We start from the raw sequence: 24071 nt of genomic DNA on the forward strand, positions 1-24071 counted from the left end.
GTAATTGTAACCTTTTTAATAAAATAGCAAAGAATATATTTACAAGGTAGATGTAAACAAAATCTTAAAAGCTCAATATAAGCCTTCTCTTTAAATTATTTTTATTGTGTTTTATTAGTGACAAATTTGGGGAGAGGATACATATCCAAGGTAAACATTTATAGTAATTGTGTAGTTAATTCACATACTGTATTTTCAGAAAGTTTTGGATATTATACAATTTGCAAGCAAAAATACAAGTGGAAAAATACAGATTTTTTTCGAGATGTTTCCAACTGTGAACCAATTACACACACGCACGCACGGACGGACGCACGCACACACAAAGGATTATTAGGAACACCTGTTCAATTTCTCATTAATGCAATTATCTAATTAACCAATCACATGGCAGTTGCTTCAATGCATTTAGGGGTGTGGTCCTGGTCAAGACAATCTCCTGAACTCCAAACTGAATGTCAGAATGGGAAAGAAAGGTGATTTAAGCAATTTTGAGCGTGGCATGGTTGTTGGTGCCAGACGGGCCGGTCTGAGTATTTCACAATCTGCTCAGTTACTGGGATTTTCACGCACAACCATTTCTAGGGTTTACAAAGAATGGTGTGAAAAGGGAAAAACATCCAGTATGCGGCAGTCCTGTGGGCGAAAATGCCTTGTTGATGATTAGAGGTCAGAGGAGAATGGGCCGACTGATTCAAGCTGATAGAAGAGCAACTTTGACTGAAATAACCACTCGTTACAACCGAGGTATGCAGCAAAGCATTTGTGAAGCCACAACACGCACAACCTTGAGGCGGATGGGCTACAACAGCAGAAGACCCCACCGGGTACCACTCATCTCCACTACAAATAGGAAAAAGAGGCTACAATTTGCAAGAGCTCACCAAAATTGGACAGTTGAAGACTGGAAAAATGTTGCCTGGTCTGATGAGTCTCGATTTCTGTTGAGACATTCAGATGGTAGAGTCAGAATTTGGCATAAACAGAATGAGAACATGGATCCATCATGCCTTGTTACCACTGTGCAGGCTGCTGGTGGTGGTGTAATGGTGTGGGGGATGTTTTCTTGGCACACTTTAGGCCCCTTAGTGCCAATTGGGCATCGTTTAAATGCTACGGCCTACCTGAGCATTGTTTCTGACCATGTCCATCCCTTTATGGCCACCATGTACCCATCCTCTGATGGCTACTTCCAGCAGGATAATGCACCATGTCACAAAGCTCGAATCATTTCAAATTGGTTTCTTGAACATGACAATGAGTTCACTGTACTAAAAAAGGGCCCCCACAGTCACCAGATCTCAACCCAATAGAGCATCTTTGGGATGTGGTGGAACGGGAGCTTCGTGCCCTGGATGTGCATCCCACAAATCTCCATCAACTGCAAGATGCTATCCTATCAATATGGGCCAACATTTCTAAAGAATGCTTTCAGCACCTTGTTGAATCAATGCCACGTAGAATTAAGGCAGTTCTGAAGGCGAAAGGGGGTCAAACACAGTATTAGTATGGTGTTCCTAATAATCCTTTAGGTGAGTATATATATAAGGGGTGTGCCGGTTTCATAATTGGTATGACGGGTATGACGGTTCGTAAAAAAAAAAACTTTGCAATGAACTTTGCAATTTAGACACGCAAACTGCGTGCCGGTGCGGTGAGACGTACACGCTCGGGCAGATTCTGCTTTAAGTCGTTCATCCTTGGATGCGGCGTCGCGCGTGCTGTTACAAAAAAAACCATGCACACAGCCAAGCGAAATGGGGTCTTGCGCACCCAACGTGTAATTTTTGCCGTGCGCACCTTGCGCTCGTGCGGACGCATCGAGTATAAACAAGGCTTTACTCCGTGTCAGCGTGCGTTCTGATCGGTAAAGGGGCACAGACCTCTCCCGAATCATCTCCAGCACTCAGCCTCCGAAGCACCATTAACTCCACCTCCGTTTCCCTCATAAGCTGATATTAGTATTTCAACATTCTCTATGATAAAAAATGTTTGTAAAAACTATTTTAATAGCACGGTTTTGGCGGTTATAGAGTTCTAATGACGGTGTTCAACTATAACCGTCGGTCTCACGGTTATATAATAACCTTCACACCCCTAATATATATATATTATATTTTTGTCCTTGCATTCTTTCTTGTGGCTCAGTGACACACCTGTGAGAAAGGCTCATTATGCAGGTCATTGTCTTCTCAGGTGTGAATCAGAGCATTATGCATGATCCTCACAATCATTCACGTAATTACACCTTTGCCATTAATATGTTTATAAGCAACTGAAAAAAGCACAAATATCAGGGCATGTCCAAACATCTCAAGGACCCTAAAAACACCTTAGACCCCAGAGGGTTAACTAATTTCATAATTGATGGAATTTACACAGTTATTGAACTGAATCAACAAACTGAACTGACTTGAGCTGAATAATGAAACTTTTGACTTTTTAGAGCTACTTTACAGCAGAATTTAAATTTGCCTCATATATAAAGAAGCTTGCATCATTGATTTTGTTATGTTCCTGTATATTACTGTGAAGCTGCATTGAAACAATCAGTATTGTATAAAGCATAATAGAAATAAAGGTGACTTGACGCCATGGCATATGGGTAACACTCACTGTGATACAGCGGAGAACGCACTCCCTCCATTTTGGAGTCACCTTGATTATTATGGCCTTGATCCCTGAGAAAATACACCACTGCATTAAGAAAAACTGAATCCAAAGAAAAACTTAACACCAGTCTTTACTTAATTTATCCTACCTGAGGTGCTGTGCTTCTTCACTGAGTTTGAGCTCTTTGCCTGTGAAGTTCTCAACACCTGGTGAGTCAGGATTGGTGGAACCACTGCTCAACCTATCACTGCTCTCGTATCCTGACTCTGTCCTCTGGATCATCCAATTATCACTCCGCTGTGCTACATTTGCTCCACCTTTAGGTCTGGTCACCATCATCTGTCGCTGAGACTCCTGGGAGCTTTGACTTTCAGTCTCCAAACGAGAGTCATCTTCGTAAATAGTCATCAGACCTTTTTGTTTCTCCTTTATCAGCCCTCTCTCATGGCCAAAACGGCGGACACATCGAGGGCTCCCACGTTGTTGCTGCTGCTGACGTTGTTCTAGTTCGCTCAGCACACTGTCCACATTCAGGACCTCTCGCACTGGTCTCCATGAGGGCTTGGACTTGCCACGCTCAGGGAGATTTGTGGACCCACGATGGCAGAGAGATGATGAATCAATGTGACGGCTGGTGCCAGTGGCCATTCCCTGGTTTGAGCGCAACTCCTGGGGTGATACACGAACATGTACTGAAGAATGCTCAGGTCGAGAGACTCGTGAGGAGAGAGTTCTCTGTCTCTGGTCAGAATGAAACCTCGGACCATTTTCAGGGGGAGAAGATGATAGAGTACATGTAATATCTAAAAAACGAAAAAAAAAAAAAAACATAAATATAAATATACAGTGGTCCAAAACATATTTGGATACCTAAGCTACTTTAAATGAATGAATTTCTTAAATAACATAATATAATTTAAAGCATGATTGCAAATATACACTTTTCAAGCCAAAGCATTTGACAAAAAAAGTTTTACATGTCAAATTTTAAAACAAACTGATATATTCTTCAAGAGAGAGCAATTCCACAAATGCGCTGATAGGAGTGGCAAGTTTTGCGCGTGAACTATCTACTGCTGATGTGCAAATTAAAGAACACAGACGCAGTCTAATCATTTACACAATGACCAACACAATCTACCAAGAGCAGCACAAACTAGTAAAATAGTAAATTAGTAAAAAATAGTTAATAGTTTAATCTTCTAAAGTGTTACATATGTAAAAGTATGAGATATCAGACATTTTCAGGGGACTCTATGTCTTTATTTATTATTATTATGCTTTAAGGTTTTAAAATAAGGTCCCATTAGTTAACAACATTAGTTAATGCATTAAAGGTGCTCTAAGCGATGTCGGGTGACCCCAAACCCCACCCCCAAGTCCTTCTTGTCGGTTATTGGCTGGAACAGTTTGTTATGTTTTAGGGTTAGGGAGCGGGTTTCCGCAGTTTGTTTTGGCAGCTAGCGGATAGTGAGGAGATGTCTCCTGTATGTGACAAATGTTTTGGCCTAAAAAACGTGACATCGCTTAGAGCACCTTCAACTAATGCATTAACTAATGTTAATGCATTATGGTAACTAATGATAATGCATTAACAGTATTATCTTTTTAATCTCAGATAATACAAATACAACTGTTCATTGTTAGCTCAGGTCCATTAAATAATATAAACAGATACAACTTTTGATTTTAATTACGTATTAGTAAATGTTGAAATTAACATTAGATTAATAGATGCTTTTGAAGTATTTTTAATTGTTAGTTCATGTTAACTAATGTTATCTTATTGTAAAGTGTTATCAAACACAACTGTGGAACCTAGTAAGACTCAGTCATTCATAAGGTTACATTAATTTTAACATGAATATTAAACCTCTTTGAACAGATATATGCTTTCTGCAGCCTGTTTAATAGGACAGATGGTTTGCTGTTATTTTGGAGGTTAGCCAGTACTCAAACTTTTTTCCTGTGTGTAAGTTGCCCTTAGAAGCTCCGTCTGTCAGAGCAAGCGCCCCCAGCTGAAACAAGCAACAAGCACATGGCTTCTTTCATGTTTTCCAACTCCCACAAAATTTCTGTACGCTGCTATCTCAACTAAATAAACAGTGGCTGTGTATGCTGAAAAACAATTTGTAAAAAAAATCATACAAGTAATAAGGTTCACTAAAAGCAAAAAAAAATTGCATTGATTCATCATTAGTTAATTCATTGTAATTAAAAAATATATATATATTTGATAGTTCTGTGGACGCAATAGCATTTAAAAATTGTTAATAATATTAATAGCTGATAGATTCAAAATGTCTGATTGATCAACACCATTAGATGTAGGCCTATATACATGTATGATGACTAATATTTATATATATACACAAATATTTTTATACTGTCTCAACATCATAGCAAAAGATGCATAAATGTCTCTGAAATTAGGTTTTATATGAGAATTTGAATGCATGAAGTAGCAAAAAAAAAAAAAAAAAAAAAAAAAAAAAAAAAAAAAAGTACTACAGTAGCAAAATAAAATTCTAAAATCAGCTTATGTTAAGGGCTCTAGTGCTCATAAAAAGGTTTAGCTATTCTTTTTTGGCATGAGGATGATTGATGCATATTACCAGTGGAAACCGTATTGTGCAACACAAATCTCCATTAACTACAAAATTCAAAAACTACAAGGGAAAAATAAAAGCGTATGGTCTACACACTAACATTATAATATGATTAAAGTGTATATATTTTATGAGCGCATTAGTGAAAAAGAGCATAATTGTTGTGACACTTATTCTGAGTAAATGATCATTAGAACTGCATTATTCTGTTGGATTTTTTATAGAGAAAAATATAATGGACTCTACAAAGGCTACTGTCCACAGGATGATAATTCATTTTAGATTCAATAATGCAAATATTTCATTATAAATATGTATCTTTTATTAGCATACCTTTGTGTTGGAGAGAGTCTGATCTTCGGTAGCTTCTTTCACTCTCTCTCCTCTGTCCTCCTCCGCGGTGAGAAAAATCTCTGGAAGACTCTCGAAATTTGCTGGGACTTTCTGGAAGCACTTTAACTGAGACATTGAAAAGGCAGAAATTGGAAGGATCACAACTCTAAAGAGCTCTCACTCTTGGCAGAAAATTATCTTTATAATGCAATTCCTTCAAACTTTGTTTCTTTCTTTAGTTAAAGGGATACGGAAATTCTCTCACGATTTACTCACCCTCATGTAATTCCAGATGTACTGTATATGACTTTATTTCTTAAAATGAACACAAATGAAGACAACGTGAATGTGATGGTAATCCATACGACCCCAGTTGATTAATCAATGTCTTCTGAAGTGAAACAATAGGGGTGTGAAAGAAAAAAAACTAATATTTTTTTAAATATAAACCATCACTTCCAGCTGTCATACGTGGGTTCATGAGAGTGTCGAAGCGCTACATCAGCATGTTGTAAAGCATGATATAACCGTGTTCTGAAGCTCACGTGAGAAGTGACGGGGAACCCGCATAGGACAGTTGAATTAAATTATGGTTTATAGTGAAGAAAGTTTAAAATATTATTTAAAAATATTATAAAAAAGTTTTTAAAAAGTATATTTTTACACCCACCAATCATTTTGCTTCAGAAGATGTTGATTCATCAGCTGGGATTGTGTGGATTAGCGTCAAGGTTGTTCTGCGTGGTTTTTGAATCGTCAACTTTAAGGAACTCATCCACTTGTGTTATGGACTCACAAAAAAGGATTATTTTTCTGAAGAAAGAAAGTCATACAATTGGGACACATGAGGGTGAGTAAATTATGAGAAAATTTTTAATTTCAGGTGGAGTAACCCTTTTACCATTGCGTAGAAGCATAAAATACTGTACAGGAATAAAGTAATGATGATGACTTACATGACTTGGATGAGGATTGCATTGGTGTTTTGTGGGATCCCTGATTTGTTCGTTGGGAACCAGCACTCACATTGTCCAGTTTCTTAGAGCTTGACAGCTGAGTGTCTGCAACAGAGAAAGAGAGAGAGAGAGAAATCACAGGGGTAAGTATACATCCAATTAGACTTTTTTTCAAATGCAGTCTTAAACAAAACTTTTGCAATGGCAGAGTATTTATGCAAGTAGAAAAATCACATTTACATTTTAGTTCAGTGTGTTTCAAAACAATAAAAATACAACAAAAAAAATTTGTAATACAGTAATATAAACTGTAAGAACTCTAAGTTCTAACTTTGTATTTATATTTAGTGTTCACATGTCAATAATTTGCAATGTTGCTATTGTTAAATAAAGTCATAATTTTCAAAAAGAGCATTGAGAACATTCTGTTAAACTTTTCCTTTTGTGCTCCACAGAAGAAAGACAAACCAGATAAGAAAGAAACACGAGTTTGGAAAGACACAAGGGATAGTAAATGATGACTGGGCTTAACTGTTGGCTGGTGTAATCTTTTGCAAAATACAGTATTTGCAAGTAACAACAACATTTATTTAGTCATAACACATGCAAGGGGCATATAATGTGATTAGTATCATAATGCACTACAGTTTAATAGTATCTATCTATATTGCTTTAGATTGACCTATTTTCATGGTTTATTCGCAGAGAAAGACCTTTACGATTTGATTCTGTATCTCAGCCAAAGAAAGTTAAGTAATCAAATAAACCAATGCAATCTGCAACTCAAACAGCTTTGGGTAGAGACGGGCTGCTAAACTATATTACATCTCTGCTGCGTCTGCACACTTCTGCTGGGAGAGAGAGAGAGGACAAACTTGCTTATGTGCTTATATAGGACACACAGTGAGCCGCCCTAGATGTATAAAGAGAGAAAAAACAAGTGCATGGATTACTGCATTCCCCATAGATGAAGAGCAATGTGGATATGCACATATTAATACTGTATAATAAATCAAACAAATAAAACCACCAAAAAAACATTAGAAAATGTTTTGGATTTAAATTGACATTAATCATAATATAATCTAACTTGAAGAGAGATAGACCAAACAAACAATCCAAAAAACCCTCATAATCTTGATTCGAAATAACTTCCCCTCCCACTTGCAGCAACATCTCTTCTCTTCTCTTCTCTGATGACATGTTTACTGGCACGAGGGTGGGACAAACTGTCACTCACATTGTCACAGCGTGGTGCAGGCAGAAGAAGACGAAAAGGCAAGAGCTCCAATGCAATTACTTTTACTTACAAAGAAACTTCAGGCAGGTACAGACAGGCAGGATAACACACGCTAAACACGACTAACTACAGACAAAGGACTGACTGACCTGAAGGAACTAAATACAAACACTGATTAACACTAACAAGGTGAGGACAGGTGACACAGATGACGATGACAATGAACAGGTGGGTAATGAGGGAGTGAGTTCAGGTGTGGAGACACGAGGGATTCTGGGAAGTGTAGTGAGGACAAAGACTGTGACACACATGAGATCACAGCAATAGCAACTAGGATATACGTCACAACAGCGAAGAAAAGACTATCGCAACTTACGGCTCATGCCGACTTTAATCACAAAACCTAATATGAACTGATCAAAACATGAACTGACTGTGAGAACACACCAATGATTACTATAATAATACAATGATAAAATTAATACTTTTTAAAAATGTTCTTGTAATGTTTGGCTTTTTTCGTGGCCAATTTAATTTACAGGGACAGCGAGGACAGGAAATTATAGAGTGAAAAGGTGGAATGGGATCAAGACCACCAACATGTGCACTAGGAAACATGTGCATTTACCACTACACAAGGTTTCCTCAAATCTTGCCCTGGAGGGCCAATATCCTGGAGAGTTTAGCTCCAACCCTGATCAAACACACCTGAGCAAGCTGAGCAAGGTCTTCAGGATCACTAGAAAATCACAGGTGGGTGAGTTTGATCAGGGTTTGAGCAAAACTATGCAAAAGCAACATCATCACACTCTGTATACAGCCAGTACGCAAAGTGGGAAAAAGGGTGCCGGTACTCCCGAGGGTTTAAATCGAGTTCCAGGGTTAAAAGTGAGGGTACGCAAGGGTAAAGTAAGTGTGTTCCGGCCCACTTCGAGCACTGGGTTCAGCAGCTTGTCACTGGGGCAGTGGCCCTCCAGGGCCAGATTTGAGGAACCCTGCACTACACCATGTCTCTGGCACTTCTTTACAATTTTCAGGGGGAATTATTTAAAACCATGCAGTAACAGAATTTGACATCAGATGAAAAATGGAGTGCTTTTACAGTTATAAGTACTGCCTAAGTCTTTGTTGAATATATAATCATACAAAACATGTAATGACTAATTTGACTGATGCATGACTAACATTCTTTTTCAAAGCCAAACTTTAATAGGTAATGTTGTTTTTAAGCCCAGAATTTAAAGCAAGTGAAAAGTTAGCAACTTTGATGAAATCAAGGCACTGCAGCAGTCTATCACTACCGAGAGAGCATCTGTGTCCTGCTCAGCAGAAGTGTTGCCAACTCAGTCTAAAGTACAGAGCTCAGCAGAGACTACAGGAACAAGCTGGCACAGATCGCACATTAAACATCCTTCCAAAAGCACCAGAGGAACAAATCCAGGAAACTCATTAAGACCTTTCAAGACTGAGAAACTACCAAAGATACACACAAAGGTTCAGCAGCGGAGGGAAGTTATTGAGTGCACAAATTGCAATAGTTACCCATGCACAACACTGCTCTGTGCTGCATCCCACTGTGCATAAAACTGCACATACTAAAATTAAAAAGAAAAAATTATTTTCCCTTCTGTGGTCAGCTATTGACACAAATAATAATAAAAATAATAATAAAATAAAATCGTTGGAACTTACAGGAAAAAGAAAAGAAAGACAATGATTACTTACAGTTTTTCATGGGAAAATAAGCATGCTTTCCCATTCCAATAGGACTCTGTGAGTACGACAGACTGGGGAGAATATCCATTTAGCACATCAGTCAGAGGAAAGCAAGAATGGAAGAGAGAATGGAGGGAAAATTCGGTAGAGGGGACAAGAGAATAACTGTGCAATGCAGAGGCCAGAGAGAAAGGATTAGGACAGACAGGAAGAGAGAGAGAGCGATAAAGTGAAAGGCAGAGATAGAGAAAGTGCGCGTGGGTGATAATCCCTGTCCTTGGTAGAGTTCAGAAACCCAAGCAGAAATCAACTCATCCACCCAGCAAATGCTTGCTGCAAAACTGGGATTTGTGCTCAAAATCAGAGTTACAAACAGACTATTGTAATGGACGAAAACACAATTTCAGCACTAATTGAATAGTGGTCTGTACCTAATTTCCATACAAAAGATCATTCATAATAATAAAAAACACTTTTATAATGATCGAAGAAAAATGACTTGATTGATTAATATTTATTTTATTAACGTTGGAATCGACTTGATGTTGTTGGGTCCAACAGATTAAAACTCTAATAGTGAAAAAAATATATATATATATTTTAAAAGATTACACCCCAAGCCACACAGGTATGTTTTCAAGTATTAGGGCAAAAAACCCTGTAATTCATTCAAAAGAATTTAAAATCATCTGCCAAATTTTTTGGATCATATCCTCTGTTTAAACACTGTTGAACAAGATGAGCAGTCTTACCTGTCCCTTTCCCATTGAGGGGGGAGTTATAACGGGACCACATGGTGGTCTGTCTGGGAGCATCCTCATTGGACACTGCAGTACCATCCGGGTTGGCATAGAATAAGAGGAGTGGCTGGAAGTGACCTCGGATACATTTAGATGCCACATCTTTCCACTTGGAGCCAATCTAGATACAAGATATTGGATACAAGAATATGTCAGTACATAAAAAGAGGTTCAAATATCAGAGAGCTTACCACATTTTGAAAGAAATTGTGCAATAATTGTCCCTTTAGGGACTTGTCTCTGGGGAAGTACCCCTAAAAGCACAACTTTGTACCTTATTAACCCCTAAAAAGTGCATTTTAGTACCTTAGAGTAGTAATATTTACACTTAAGGTACTACTATGAAGTTAGGTAAATAAGGTACAAAGATGTCCCGTTAAGTGTAGTGCCCAGTGACAAGCTGCTGTACCCAGTGTTCGAAGTGGGCCAGTACACACTTCTATATTTTAATCTATAGCGTACCCTCACGTTTTTCTTGTGTACCAGCACATACTCGGACTGCCCTGGAACGCAATTTCAACCTACAGCACTGGCTGTATACGAAGTGTGATGATGTTGTGTTTCAGCAGTTTTTAGAAGATGCATCTGCAACCACAGTGCAATGCAAACTAGGACCCAGACACTTATTTCAGAGGCATATTTAAAAGTGCTCGCTATTATTATTCATGGCACTGATAACATCTGGCTTTACGTGTTGGGGAATCCAAATAGTAATTTTAAAGAGGTGTGTGTGCTAGCAAAGATGTTGTCAGACACTGTAATCTGCTCTGGTCCTATTCAAAAAGGTGGTGAATATGTGAATGGTGTCAAGAGAATACAGTAAAACAGCATTCAGAGATAACGTAATTGCAATAATTGTGATGTAGACCTGGCGGTAACACTTTATATTACGACCCGCAAACAACTGCGTAAGTAAACCGAAATTACGGTGTCCGTTTCTGTAATTATAGTGTACTTCCGTGTAGGTATAAGGGAACAATATGTTAAGTTTTGGGTAATAAAGGGATACAATCAGATATACAAGCAAATTATTTATAATGTAATTATTTTAAAACTAACAGGTACCTATTCTGTTAATATATTCCAGGCAAAAATTGTACGACCGTTGTATCTAAAAGTTTTGATCACATTTCTGGAAAAATATGTTCTTGTGCAATGTAGTTACAGGGTAATTTTGACATCTGTGGGTTGTAAATTAAACATATACAGTATATATATACATATATATGGCTGTATGTAAGCAAAATAAAAGTCAGAAATTAAATGGGATCCTTTTATTGTATATTTACTGCACTTACCCTGTAACTACACAGAACAAGGGGGTAACAAGCGGCACTTTAATTTACAGCCCGCAGGAGTTACAGTTACCCTGTAAATACACAGTTGAAACGGGTAACAAACACTACTTACTATGTAACAATATGAAACAACACTATTTGCACAGTAATTACAGAGAAAGGTACTCTTATAATTTTTTTTTAAAAAATAAATAAAAAAACGTTTTAATTACACAGTATATTTGCCCTGACATTTAAGTGTCATTGCAATACAATGTGATAAGGTAAGTACTAAGTACTACATGGTACGTTCTAAATTATAATCATAGCAGAAACTATTTTTTTTGCCTTAACGTTAAGTAGTTTAGTAAGAAAAGCCAATAAATTAAATTGTGATCATACTGTGCTTACATACAGCCATATATATATATATACATATATATATATATATATATATATATATATATATATACTGTATATGTTTAATTTACAACCCACAGATGTCAAAATTACCCTGGAACTACATTGCACAAGAACATATTTTGCCAGAAATGTGATAACTTTTATATACAACAGACGTACAATTTTTGCCTGGAATATATTAACAGAATAGGTACCTGTTAGTTTTAAAATAATTACATTATAAATAATTTGCCCCTTTATTACCCAAAACTTAACATATTGTTCCCTTATACCTACACGGAAGTACACTATAATTACAGAAACGTACACCGTAATTTCGGTTTACTTACGCAGTTGTTTGCGGGTCGTAATATAAAGTGTTACTGACCTGGCCTGTTGAAGAGAGAATGACTCCATCGCCTATAGGAAGATGCCACTCTTAAATTTGTTAAATCATCTTAATAGTATAGGCCTATCTGACTCACTGGGCCTCAGGCCAGGAAGCAGACAGGCTTAAGCGACCGTCTGTTAGCTGCCTTAACACAGCACACAAAACACATCACGTAGAGACTGTGTTTGTTCTAACTCTTCACTAAGCTCAGCACACTAAGCTTATCTTAATCAGTATGCACCTCATTATCATTCCGGTAATTACAATTACTTCAACTAAAAATAGATTCACTAACAAAATGTCCACATCTGAATCCACTTTTATACCAAAAAAAAAGCTACATAACAGTACCAAAACCATGTATGGTAGACCCTATACTATATACCAAAGAGGTGATTGATGTAGCTTGATGTAATTTGTTTCCTCGTTTTAATTTAGTTATATCATGGTCACTATTAAACTAAAATGATGGCATTAATTAGTACATCATGGCCACCTTAACTAAAACAAGGGTATGAATTAATAAGTTGTGGGACAAAGTTTTAATTAGTCATGATATCCTGTTTCCCCCCCACATGTCATGTGCAGGGCTCTATCTAAATGTGAATGAATTATGTATTTTTAGTCCTTATATATTTAAATGACTGACATAAAAATTAGCTGTTTCTAGTGGTTACCTTGTGGCTTTCTCCCTGATCTGCAAATAGTAAATTGCAGTGCTTTAGGAATTAATTCTCAGGTGCTATACTCCACTAAAATTTAAAGCAGGGTATGAGGCTCAGATGTTTGGTATGAGGGAGAAAAGAGTCATTCCACTGCAAAAAAAAAAAAATCTGTTCACACAATAATAACAATAACTGTGCCAATGACTGTATGATTTCCGAAGACAAACTGCAATATAAATCTAAAAAATGCATCAGATATTTGTTGGAAGTCTTAAGTCTGGAATAATCTGTTGGATAATTTGTAGTTTTTGAGATATTTTGAGATATTACATTATACAGTATATAGCTTATACAGTTGATGTCATTTAGCAAAAACTTTCAGTTTCAACCAATGTTACTTACAGTAAATGCAAGTTCTCTCTGCAGCAAGCTGATGTTAAGTGCCATGATCAAGAACACAATGGTGGAATCTCATGGATCAACCCTTGTGGTGTTTGAACCATCAATAATTCATTTAACAGCCCATATCCAACACTCATCCAACACTATTTCACTTATACTGGATGTATAAAAATCTGTGTGTTCTTTTGTTAAATACCTCTTTCACGGTTGCATCATCAAAAAAGATCCATTTGGAAGACTTGGTGTGAAAAGCGAATGCTAGATAATGTCGACTAGAGTAACAGATCATTCCCACCAGGTGGAGATCTCTTTTCTTGGCATTTTCATCAGTGACTCTATAAAAAAGCTGAAGAATAAACAGAGAGAACAGTCAAACTGACATTTAAAACTCTCAGAGTGAAGAAAATGAAAGACTGGAGATATTTCGAGGCATTGTGCTTAACAATGTGTCACATTTAGTCTACTACAGAACTGCAATCCCATCTACAGACTTTGATGTCTCAAAATCAAAATAACAGGTTAAACTGCCTCCAGCTCAGGGGGTTCAGACTGGATGGTTTTGTCATATTGTGTCAAGGTTTGTGATGTCTCCTCTAGTGTAGTGACCTAGACATTATGTGATATTGGCCTGCAGCACTCATATGACTGCTGAAGAGGAAACTGAGGTCTAGGATGGCAGAGGGGAGTATGGCAAAAGATGGCTGACTTTAGCATCACATATTTGCAAGCGGCTATGTAGCATTTAAATGTATGCATGTAAACTTCCGGGCAGGTGTGTTGAGGCAAGTTAGAGCTAAATTCTGCAGGACAGTGGCCCTCCAGGACAGAGTTTGAACACCCCTGATTTAACTAAATTAAAAAAAGGAAATGAATTAGTCCAACATGGCCACGGTTGAAGTAAAACGAGGGAACAAATTAGTGCAACATGTTAGTACAACATGGCAATGATTTAGCTAAAACAGGGAGAAAAAACAATATATCGTGGCCACGAATTAAGAATTAATTCAACAACTTATTCAATTGTTCTTCTGTTTTAGTTAAATTGTGGCCTTGATGTACTAATTCATTTTCTCACTTAAATTAAATGGCCACGATGTGCTTTTAAAACATTCCCAAAACATGTTTTGCATAAACTTGTGGAGGTCATATCAGCAAAAGTGAGATGTACTAAATACTAAAGAATTCTACATTCCTATTAATTTTTTTCATTTATCTTTAAGTAAATTACATAATTTCCAATTAAACATTTTTAAATCAATTAGAAAAATGCAAAAGAGAAACTTTGAGACTTTTGGACACTGCTCTAGAGTCGATAGTTACTGTTCCAGACACCACACGAACCTAAGAGGATATTAACTCAAGTAATAATGCATAATAGATGGTTCATTTTGAACTTGTATGCATATCACTCAGCTACAGTCGTGCAGAGAGATTTGAACCTCACCCCTGAAAGATTGAGGTTTGGGCCCAGAGAGCGGATGACATCTTCAGTGAGATCAGACTGTTCAGCGTCCCACACAAAGCCAATGGTGACAATCTCTGGGCAGTTCATTAGCACACGTCGGATTTTTATACTCTGCCCACAGTTACTCTGCAATGCACAAGATAAAATGACAAATTACAGATCAAATTACACTGAGCAAAATGTCAAACAAAGGCATGCTGATGCAGTATAATAATACTGTTTTATTTGCAGTAACTGATTACAGATTTTTAAAAAAGTACTTGTAATTAAATTATATTATGTTTTAAAATAATCGTTATCAGACAACAGTTACTTTTTTATTGATTACATGATTACATATTATTCACACAACGGAAGTGTCACGTTGGTTTGGGTTTTGGTTCGTTTATGTTTTCATGTCTTCTAATTTGTAATTTTGCCTTAGTCATGTTTCCTGCTTCCTGTTGAAGCTTCCTGCTTCTTGCTGAACAGTCCTGATGTACTCGTTACATCATAAGAAGAATGGCATCTACGCTAACTTTAGTGTCTTTGTCTATCCCGAGGTTTTCCCACAGCCTGCTGGATCCAGGCCGTATCCAGATCTGACGAAGGAGATTCGCCTGGAACCAATGACAATGCAGTGCTGAAGTGTCAACTATCCTCTCCCTATGGAGGATCCCTTTCCCACTCTACGGATAAAGCGTTGTTGAAAATCCGGTTCGCTTACCCCGAAGTGATAAAATAAAACAAAATTCTTTATCAAATGTATAGGCAAGACAAGTAGTTTGTTTAGGCATGGTTTTGTAGGGAAATTACAAACCTGTGCATATTCAAACGAATATAACTATAGAATACATTTTTAATGCGCATGTGAACGCCATCAGGTCACAGGTTCACGTTTAAAGTCTGTTTAGAGAGAACGCCGTCATCTTAGTGGCCCCTAATGTAATAACAAATGATAATTTTGCTGGAAGTGAATCAATCACAACCAACTTTAGCTGGAAATAACATTACTCAAAAATCGCTATAAAGCCAAAACAATCTCTGTTACCGTAAATTGTGTGTTTATCTCTGTAAAGCTGCTTTGAAACAATCTCCATTGTTAAAAGCGCTATATAAATGAAGATGACTTGACTTGACTGACTGTTTGTTATGTGATTCCCTGGTCCCTTCATGATCCTGTCATGTGCTCCCTGGTTCATTTGTCTTGTTCTGATTGGTTCCTCAATTGTCTATGTGTCATGTTCTCATTGGTTCATAGTTGATTATTCACAGATGTGTCTTGTTAAGTCATTAGTCTTCATGTATAATATAGCCCTCATGTTACCATTGTCTCTTGTCGAGTATTGTTTGTGCAAAGGCTGGAGGCGAGTTTCTGTTTAAGTTTAGGACGTCAAGTCTTTGTTTAGTTTGTATTTTGTTCATGTTTGTATTTAAATAAAGCTGCACTTGGGTTCGTCTACTCGCCTCCAGTGGAGTCGTTGCAGGTAGTGATGGCAAAATGAGGCTTCCTGAACCACTGACACCTTTGGGTGAAGCCCATTGCTTCACCCAAAGGGTCATTACTCGAAGCTTCATTCTCACATTGCTCACTAGTGACACCTAGCTACTGTACAAAGAAGTAACAGACAAATTAATTAATTCTAAACCAATGACCTGAGCGGACTTCCCCCATTTTGGGCAGTGAACGGTTACTAGTTTTAGTCCAGTGTTGTGCTTATGGGACTGGGGATATAGAGGAGCAAACTGCAACACTGCAGTTTGGGGTGGGTGAAGGAAGGATTATTATAGATTTTTATTGAGAAACAAAAAATGTTTCAAGTGTGTTGGGGTTTAGACGATTCCTCTTTTTGGACAAAACCTCTCCAGCCTTGGAAAAGATCCTTTCACAAGGAACAGAGGATGCAGGGGAACATAAAAATGCCAGTGCCAGTTGGTATAAATGAGGATACTGATGCTTCTGTTGAGTCCAGACAGGGGAGGATCTCCTCTTTATTGCTGGCTCCATTACCAGGAAAAAGGAAGAGTCGCATAAAGCAAACAAATTCAAAAGGGCAGTCCAAAATAAAAAGCAGTCCAGTCCAGATCCAAAAATCCAAAGTAATCCAAATAATGTTATCTAATTAATATAACAAGACTATTATATAGCTACTATAATTATTAATAACAATATACTATAAGTATTCTAACCTGATATAATGTAATAATATACAGCCCTAACACATATATGACACAATAACGACAATGCCAATGAGAGTTCTCTAACTCTCTGACTCTCTGACACTACTACAACTGCTTCTACTACTCCTGCAACACTCAGAAGGTGGCGCGGGTTTCGAACCCCCTTTATCCGGAAGCGACACTCAGACCGAACCGATTATGTTTTCACACTGAGGCCTCGTTTGTCATTAGTCACGTGATTTTCACGTTAACAGCACAAGCCTCGAATCACTGCTTCATCTGGCACGCCCATTTTTTCTCGACACAAGCTCCGACGCCTCGGTTCAAATGTCACATCACTAGTTACAGTTAGGAAATCATCTATAATGTATCAAATCTCCCTGTGTACAAAAGGCACTCTATGAGTCAAGTATGTATATAGTTCATTTGGAAGTTTTACCTATTATGTCCACTAGGTGGAAGCCTACCCTAACTCAAGTTCATTGCAAGTATTGCATCAGCTGTAGCTCCGGTTGCGTTATGAGGCAATTGCCAGAGACTTTGGTCAGGTGTGGACTGTTTGCGGACTGTTGTGATGATGATACTATTGCAGTTAGTAATTATTCCTCCTTTTTGTTTATTTTAGAACCACACCCTTATATACCTACATGCATATTGTGTAGATTGCAACCTGAAAGTAATCCTTGTATGCCATACCATAGTTGCTGATTCTGAATCCTAAACATTCAAGTAAACCTATATCAACCTGATTCTGTCTTCCTGAGTCGTGACTTTGGACTTTGGAACAGTCTTCCTACCATTGTCCGGGAAGCAGACACACTCCGTCAGTTCAAAGCTAGACTAGTAAAAACACATCTCTTTGACCTAGCATTCACATAATACATTATCGACTTCTATAATTTAATGTTAGGCTGCATAGATTAGGTCAGCCGGAACTGGGAACACCTTAAATCCTGATGTACTCATTACATCACAAGAAGAATGGCATCTACGCTAATTTCAGTGTCTTTGTTTATCCCGAGGTTTTCCCGCAGCCTGCCGGACCCAGGCCGTTTCCAGATCTGACGAAGGACCTTCGCCTGGAACTGATGACAACGCAGTGCTGAAGTGCCAACTAGCCTCTCCCTATAGAGGATCCCTATACCACTCTACAGATAAAGCGTTGTGAAATTTCGGTTCGCGTACCTACCCCGAAGTGATAAAATAAAATAAAAATCTGTATCAATTTATAGGCAAGACAAGTAGTTTGTTTAGGCATGCTTTGTAGGGAATTACAAACCTGCACACATATATTCAAACGCACATAACTATAGAATCAATTCTTAATGCACAGGTTCACAGGTTCGCGTTTAATGTCTGTTTAGAGAGAACGGTGTCGTCTTAGCGGCCCCTAATTTAATAACAAATTATAATTTCGACGGAAGTGAATCAATCAAAACTAACTTTAGCTGGAAACTAACATTATTCAAGAACCGCTATAAAAGCAAACCAATTTCTGTTACCTTAAATGATATGTTTATCTCTGTAAAGCTGCTTTGAAACAATCTACATTGTTAAAAGCACTATATAAATGAGGATGACTTGACTTGACTGACATCCTGTAGTGAATGCAACATATTACCAGTTAACTGAGTCACTCCTACCTCTTCCTAACATTGTGGTCCTTCGAGCCGGATGTGATTTGCTACAGTGACAGAATGGTTAATGAGCATCAGAGAGGAACGGTTCCAGAGTCTGTATGGCCAAAACGCCAGACACGTCATCCTGCCTACTTTGATGATTTTGAAGTGGACTATGGAGGTGATCGGCCAAGTAGTGAACATCCTCAGCACTTAAGCACAGCACGGTATGAGCAGAAACGAGAACTGGAATCCAGTGAGAGCAAAGGAGGTACACAACAGATGGCACATCGTACTCCACCTAGAGACTCAAACCTGACATCAGAGTTGACATACATGTACATTGCAGATTCAAGGACACATTCCTTCGCAGCCTCACAGTATCGGACTGTTACCAGGGATCTACCTGAGGTGTCTACCCCCTTCCATGAGCAATCAGCTAACGTTATGCCTGCCCCATACAGCGCGCTCAAAAGTCGACTATGTACCAGTGCTCCGCCTACAATGCATGAACGAACTGCCACACTCGACTTGCATGCTTCCCCTTCATATGTGGTTTCCTCCGATCCTTATTCACCGCCAGCTGGGACTTCACATTATTCCTTCAGGGGCATGAGTCGTGGTGCTAATGACCCAATTTATCCCCCTCAGCAGCAAAGAGCTTCCTTGACTGAGCCACACAGTGCCACAGACATGATGGTTCTGATTGACAAAATGATGGGTCAGTTACAGCTCATGAAAGACGAAGTCGCGTCAAAGCATGACAGCCCTAGAGGTCAAACACCCAGTCATCCGCAGCCTTATACAGAACCACCTCCTGTGCATTATGAATACCCCGACTCACAGTGGTATGCACATCCATCTCAGTATGCTGCAGACTGAGCTTAAGGGCCATCTGACAGATTCCAGAGCAGCTACGAGCATGTCCCTAGATCAAATAGCGATATGTACCACCACCAGTGGCGGCTCCTGCAAAATCTCTCAGGGGGGGCAAATGTTTGGATTATTGATAAGGATAAGGTCCACCCATGCAATGGATAAATTAACAGCTTAAGCATGTAAAGGCAACTTCTCTACTTTAAGATTGTGTCGCAGACCTGACAAAATAAATACATTTATTTTAGTTATAAAATAAATTATTTATTATAATATAAATATAGAGATACAAGGTTTCCATCCCGACAGCAACAATGTATCAGGCAGAATCCATATTGTATATTTCCCTATTTTTTCAAAAATGAATGCTATTGGTCACCCTTTACATCTGTCAATGTGTTTTACAAATATTTTACCAATGGAAAGCATTAAAAGAGCTTGGGAATTATTTTGGGGGAAAAACAGGTTTTCTTTCGTTTCCTGAAAAGTAACAGTTTTGGACATACAAGGCTTCCGTCCGACAGCGCTGATGATGTGTGTGTGTGTGTGTGTGTGTGTTATTACGTTAATTAACATTTTACCAAAATTCAAGCTCAAATGGAGTTTGACAAGGGTTTTTGACCAGTAAATGTATTTTCAATCCACTCAGATAGTTTAAGTTATTTTATTAAAGATTCCACTAGGTGGCGACAAATAATATTGTTGACTGAATCGTTGACATGTAGGATAAAGATTGTTGGTGTTCGAATGGAAATGTACAAATTTCAAAGTACAATGCTAGGAGTAAAAAAGACTGCTACCATCCTTTCCTAAACTGATTGTAAAAACAAAGTGAGATTTTCCAACACTCGAGTATTAAAATGTTCAGCAATAAATACCTCTTTAGACAGCCTCTGCTTGTCTTCTTCTCCCAAGGCCCTCCTAGATCTTGTTGTTCCTGTTGCTACTTGTTCCTGCTCAATGTATGCTGATTACTACGACGGGCTGAATGGTATTTATTTTAATGACACGATAAATGACTGTGTTATGACTGCGTTCGCCATGACGTTGTTCAAGTTCAACTGGTCCCAACAGTCTCTCTCGCTCTCGTTCTTTTTTATTTTTATTTTTTTAATCACATTTGATAAAGATATTATAGTAGTGTTTCATTTTTTCTTGTTATTCAAATTCAAAATTGTTTTCAAATATTATTTGTCACTTAATCTTTTGAAGATTTTTAATAGTGTGTGTTTGTTCCCACCAATCGCTGCACAAGTTAAGGATACGTATGATGACGTAAGCACGTTAGTGCGAGCCCTCCCGGAACCCATAGAGAATGCATTGCAGTGCCTGCAGTTAGAAAAAAAACATCTTTGAATGCAAGTCTATGGGAACACTCTGGGCGATTCTCAGCCATAGTGAAATCGCCCAAAAAGAGGCGGTACTCTACAGAACGTGACATGACGCTGATTGGACTATAGTGACGGCTAGCGTAACTCTGTGGTTGAATGAGATTGTGAATGTGATTGAAAAAGTCACTTTTACACTTTGGTGGTGCGTCGCCCAATCGCCCTAATGAAGAAACCGCCCCTGACCACCACCCAAAGCCACTACCTGTTTAAAGACCAAAGTCTTACTAGTTCATCCTTCCAATCAGCTAAAATAGTCATCTGCAGAATACAGAGGTTATAAGCCAAGTATACCTTATCTTGTGCATAAAGATCCAAGCGAGTTTGCACGTCTGAAACTTGCTCTACACAATCTGCTACCTGAGAATGGGTCAGAGTTGTTTAAGTACCAAATCTTGGTGGATCATCTGCAGCTGGAAGAGGCCAGACAGATTGCAGATTCTTTCCTTAACTCTCCATATCCTTATAGCGAGACAATGAACAATTTGACAGAGAAATTCGGTAAGCCTCATCAACTTGCTTTGAATAAGATTACTAAAATAATGGATCCACCAGATGTCCGTCCAGGAGACCCTAACGCATTTGAAAGGTTTGCATTACAAATTCAAGCCCTTGTAGGACTGCTGAAATCCTTGGGACCAGATGGAGATGTCGAATTGAGGTGCAGCTTCCACGTAGTTTGCCTGCTGACCAAGTTGCCACCTGATTTAAGAGCTGCCTTCAAGAGACAAATGCTGCCTAATCATGCCTCAACCTTCACACTTCCAGAGTTCTCCAAATGGTTGCAGTCTGAATCGTGGTGTCAAAACAGTGACCTGGTGGGAAACATTCAGCCAAAGGGATGGCCAAAGCAAAGGATTGAGAAACGCAAAGAGCAAAGGCCAAGACCAACTACTGTACTGCACGGAGCAGGCAGTCTCACCCTGAATAGTACTTCCTCTCCAGTCAAACTGGCCTCTTCACCAGAGAATCAGGTGAAAAGTAAAGCCTATTGTCCCTCTTGTCAAGTCAAAATCAATCAAAACAACTTAACAGTGTTTGTTTATTACTGGAAAAAGACATCCAAGTTTGGTAGAGCTGATAAGTGGTATGATGGGTCATTTAATTTGAATATCCCCAACTGAGCAAGCCAAAGGCAACAGTGGCAAGGAACCGAAAAACTGCATCAAGTGACCCGATGGTGTCCTAAAACTCCATCAGATGACCCAATGGAGAAAAAAAAACCTTGGGAGAACCCAGGCTCAGTCGGGGCCAGTTCTCCTCTGGCGTTTATGAAGTAGAGGCCGAATTTACAGTAACTGTAAGATAAAAAATTTATATGAATGCCTGGCTAAATAGATGCGTCTTTAGTCTAGTTTTAAACTCGGAGAACGAGTCTGAGCAACGAACAATATCAGGAAGGCTATTTCAGAGCTTCGGAGCTAAATGTGAAAATGCTCTCCCTCCTTTGGTGGATCTGGATATCCTAGGAATGACCAGAAGCCTCGAATTTAGTGATCTTAAAGAGCGCGATGGATTATAGGGCGATAGAAGATCCGTTAAATAGACTGGAGCTAAACCATTTAGAGCTTTATAAGTCAAAAGCAATACCTTGTAATTAATACGGAACTTTATAGGTAACCAATGAAGTGATGACAGAATCGGTGTTATATGATCATATTTTCTTGATCTAGTAAGAACTCTAGCGGCTGCATACTGGACTAACTGTAGCTTGTTTATTAAAGATGCAGGACAACCAGCTAATAAAGCATTACAGTAATCTAGTCTCGAGGTCATGAATGCATGAACTAACTTTTCTGCATCAGAGACTGATAGCATATTACGTAGCTTAGCAATGTTTCTAAGGTGGAAAAAGGCTGTTTTTGTAGCATTTGAAATATGCTTTTCAAAAGACAGGTTGCAGTCTAATGTAACACCCAGGTCTTTTACTGTAGCGGATAAAGTAACAGGGCATCCTAATATGTTAAAGTCGTGCTGTGAAAGGTTTTGTGGACGGTTTTTAGAACCGATAAATATTACCTCTGTCTTGTCTGGATTTAATAAAAGAAAATTACGCGTCATCCAATCTTTTATATCTTTAACACAATCTGTCAATTTGGATAATTTAGCGTATTCATCTGGCCGTGATGAAATATATATTTGAGTGTCATCGGCATAACAATGGAAACTAATTCCATGTTTCCTTAGAATATTACCAAGTGGCAGCATATATATTGAGAATAATAAAGGGCCTAATACAGATCCCTGCGGCACTCCATAGTTTGCCGAAGTTATGATCGATTTTTCTTCATTTAAGTAGACGAAATGGTAGCGGTCAGATAAGTATGACCTGAACCAGCTTAATGCTTGTCCTTGAACACCAGTGTAATTTTGTAGTCGATCTAAGAGTATTGAGTGATCTATAGTATCGAACGCAGCACTAAGATCAAGTAAAACTAGTACTGAGATACAGCCTTGGTCCGAAGCTAAAAGTAAATCATTTGTGATTCTAACAAGCGCAGTTTCAGTGCTATGATGTGGCCTGAATCCAGACTGAAACTTTTCATAGATGTCGTTTTCTTGCAAGAAAGAGCCGAGTTGAGCGGACACAACTTTTTCTAATATTTTTGACATGAATGGAAGATTTGAGATGGGCCTGTAATTTGCTAGGTTATTTGGATCTAATTGTGGTTTCTTAATAAGAGGTTTTATAACTGCCAGCTTGAACGTTCTTGGAACATGACCTAAAGATAAAGATGAGTTAATAATATTGAGAAGAGGCTCTTCCACTATAGGTAACACTTCTTTCAATAGTTTAGTTGGTATAGGATCTAATAAACATGTTGTTGTTTTAGATGAAGTGATAAGTTTATTTAACTCTTTTTGTTCTATGGTTGTAAAGCATTGTAATTGTTCATGCGGGGTGATAATTGCGGCTGAATTATAAGGCGCGAGCAAAGATTGAGCGTTTACGATTGTGATCGTAAAGAAGAAGTTCATGAAATCATTACTACTAAATTGTGACAAGGTATTTTGTTCAGATGACGTCTGTTTATTTGTTAGTCTAGCCACGGTATTAAATAAAAACCTTGGATTATTTCGGTTGTTTTCTATTAGTTTGCTGAGGTGCTCAGCCCTGGCCGTTTTAAGGCCCTTTTTATAACGTGACATACTGTCTTT

General features: G+C 38.3%; 1 protein-coding gene across 2 annotated transcripts in view; it reads right to left on the reverse strand.

The window, feature by feature from the left end:
• Positions 1-24071, reverse strand: part of usp53b (ubiquitin specific peptidase 53b) — a 40796-nt gene that overhangs the window by 9632 nt on the left and 7093 nt on the right. Inside the window, exons 7-13 of one of the 2 annotated variants that reach the window (XM_056265112.1) lie at positions 14849-14995; positions 13601-13750; positions 10220-10388; positions 6512-6616; positions 5556-5675; positions 2762-3416; positions 2617-2681 (exon numbers count right to left, since the gene is read on the reverse strand). In XM_056265112.1, the coding sequence (XP_056121087.1) occupies positions 2617-2681; positions 2762-3416; positions 5556-5675; positions 6512-6616; positions 10220-10388; positions 13601-13750; positions 14849-14995 (1411 nt within the window). Of the gene's footprint in view, positions 1-2616; positions 2682-2761; positions 3417-5555; positions 5682-6511; positions 6617-10219; positions 10389-13600; positions 13751-14848; positions 14996-24071 lie in introns of both variants that reach the window. The other variant, XM_056265111.1, reaches the window with a different exon arrangement.

Source organism: Rhinichthys klamathensis, unplaced genomic scaffold (genome assembly GCF_029890125.1).
Source record: "Rhinichthys klamathensis goyatoka isolate OS25496 unplaced genomic scaffold, OSU_Roscu_1.1 h1tg000229l_1, whole genome shotgun sequence".
Lineage (NCBI taxonomy): Eukaryota > Metazoa > Chordata > Actinopteri > Cypriniformes > Leuciscidae > Rhinichthys > Rhinichthys klamathensis.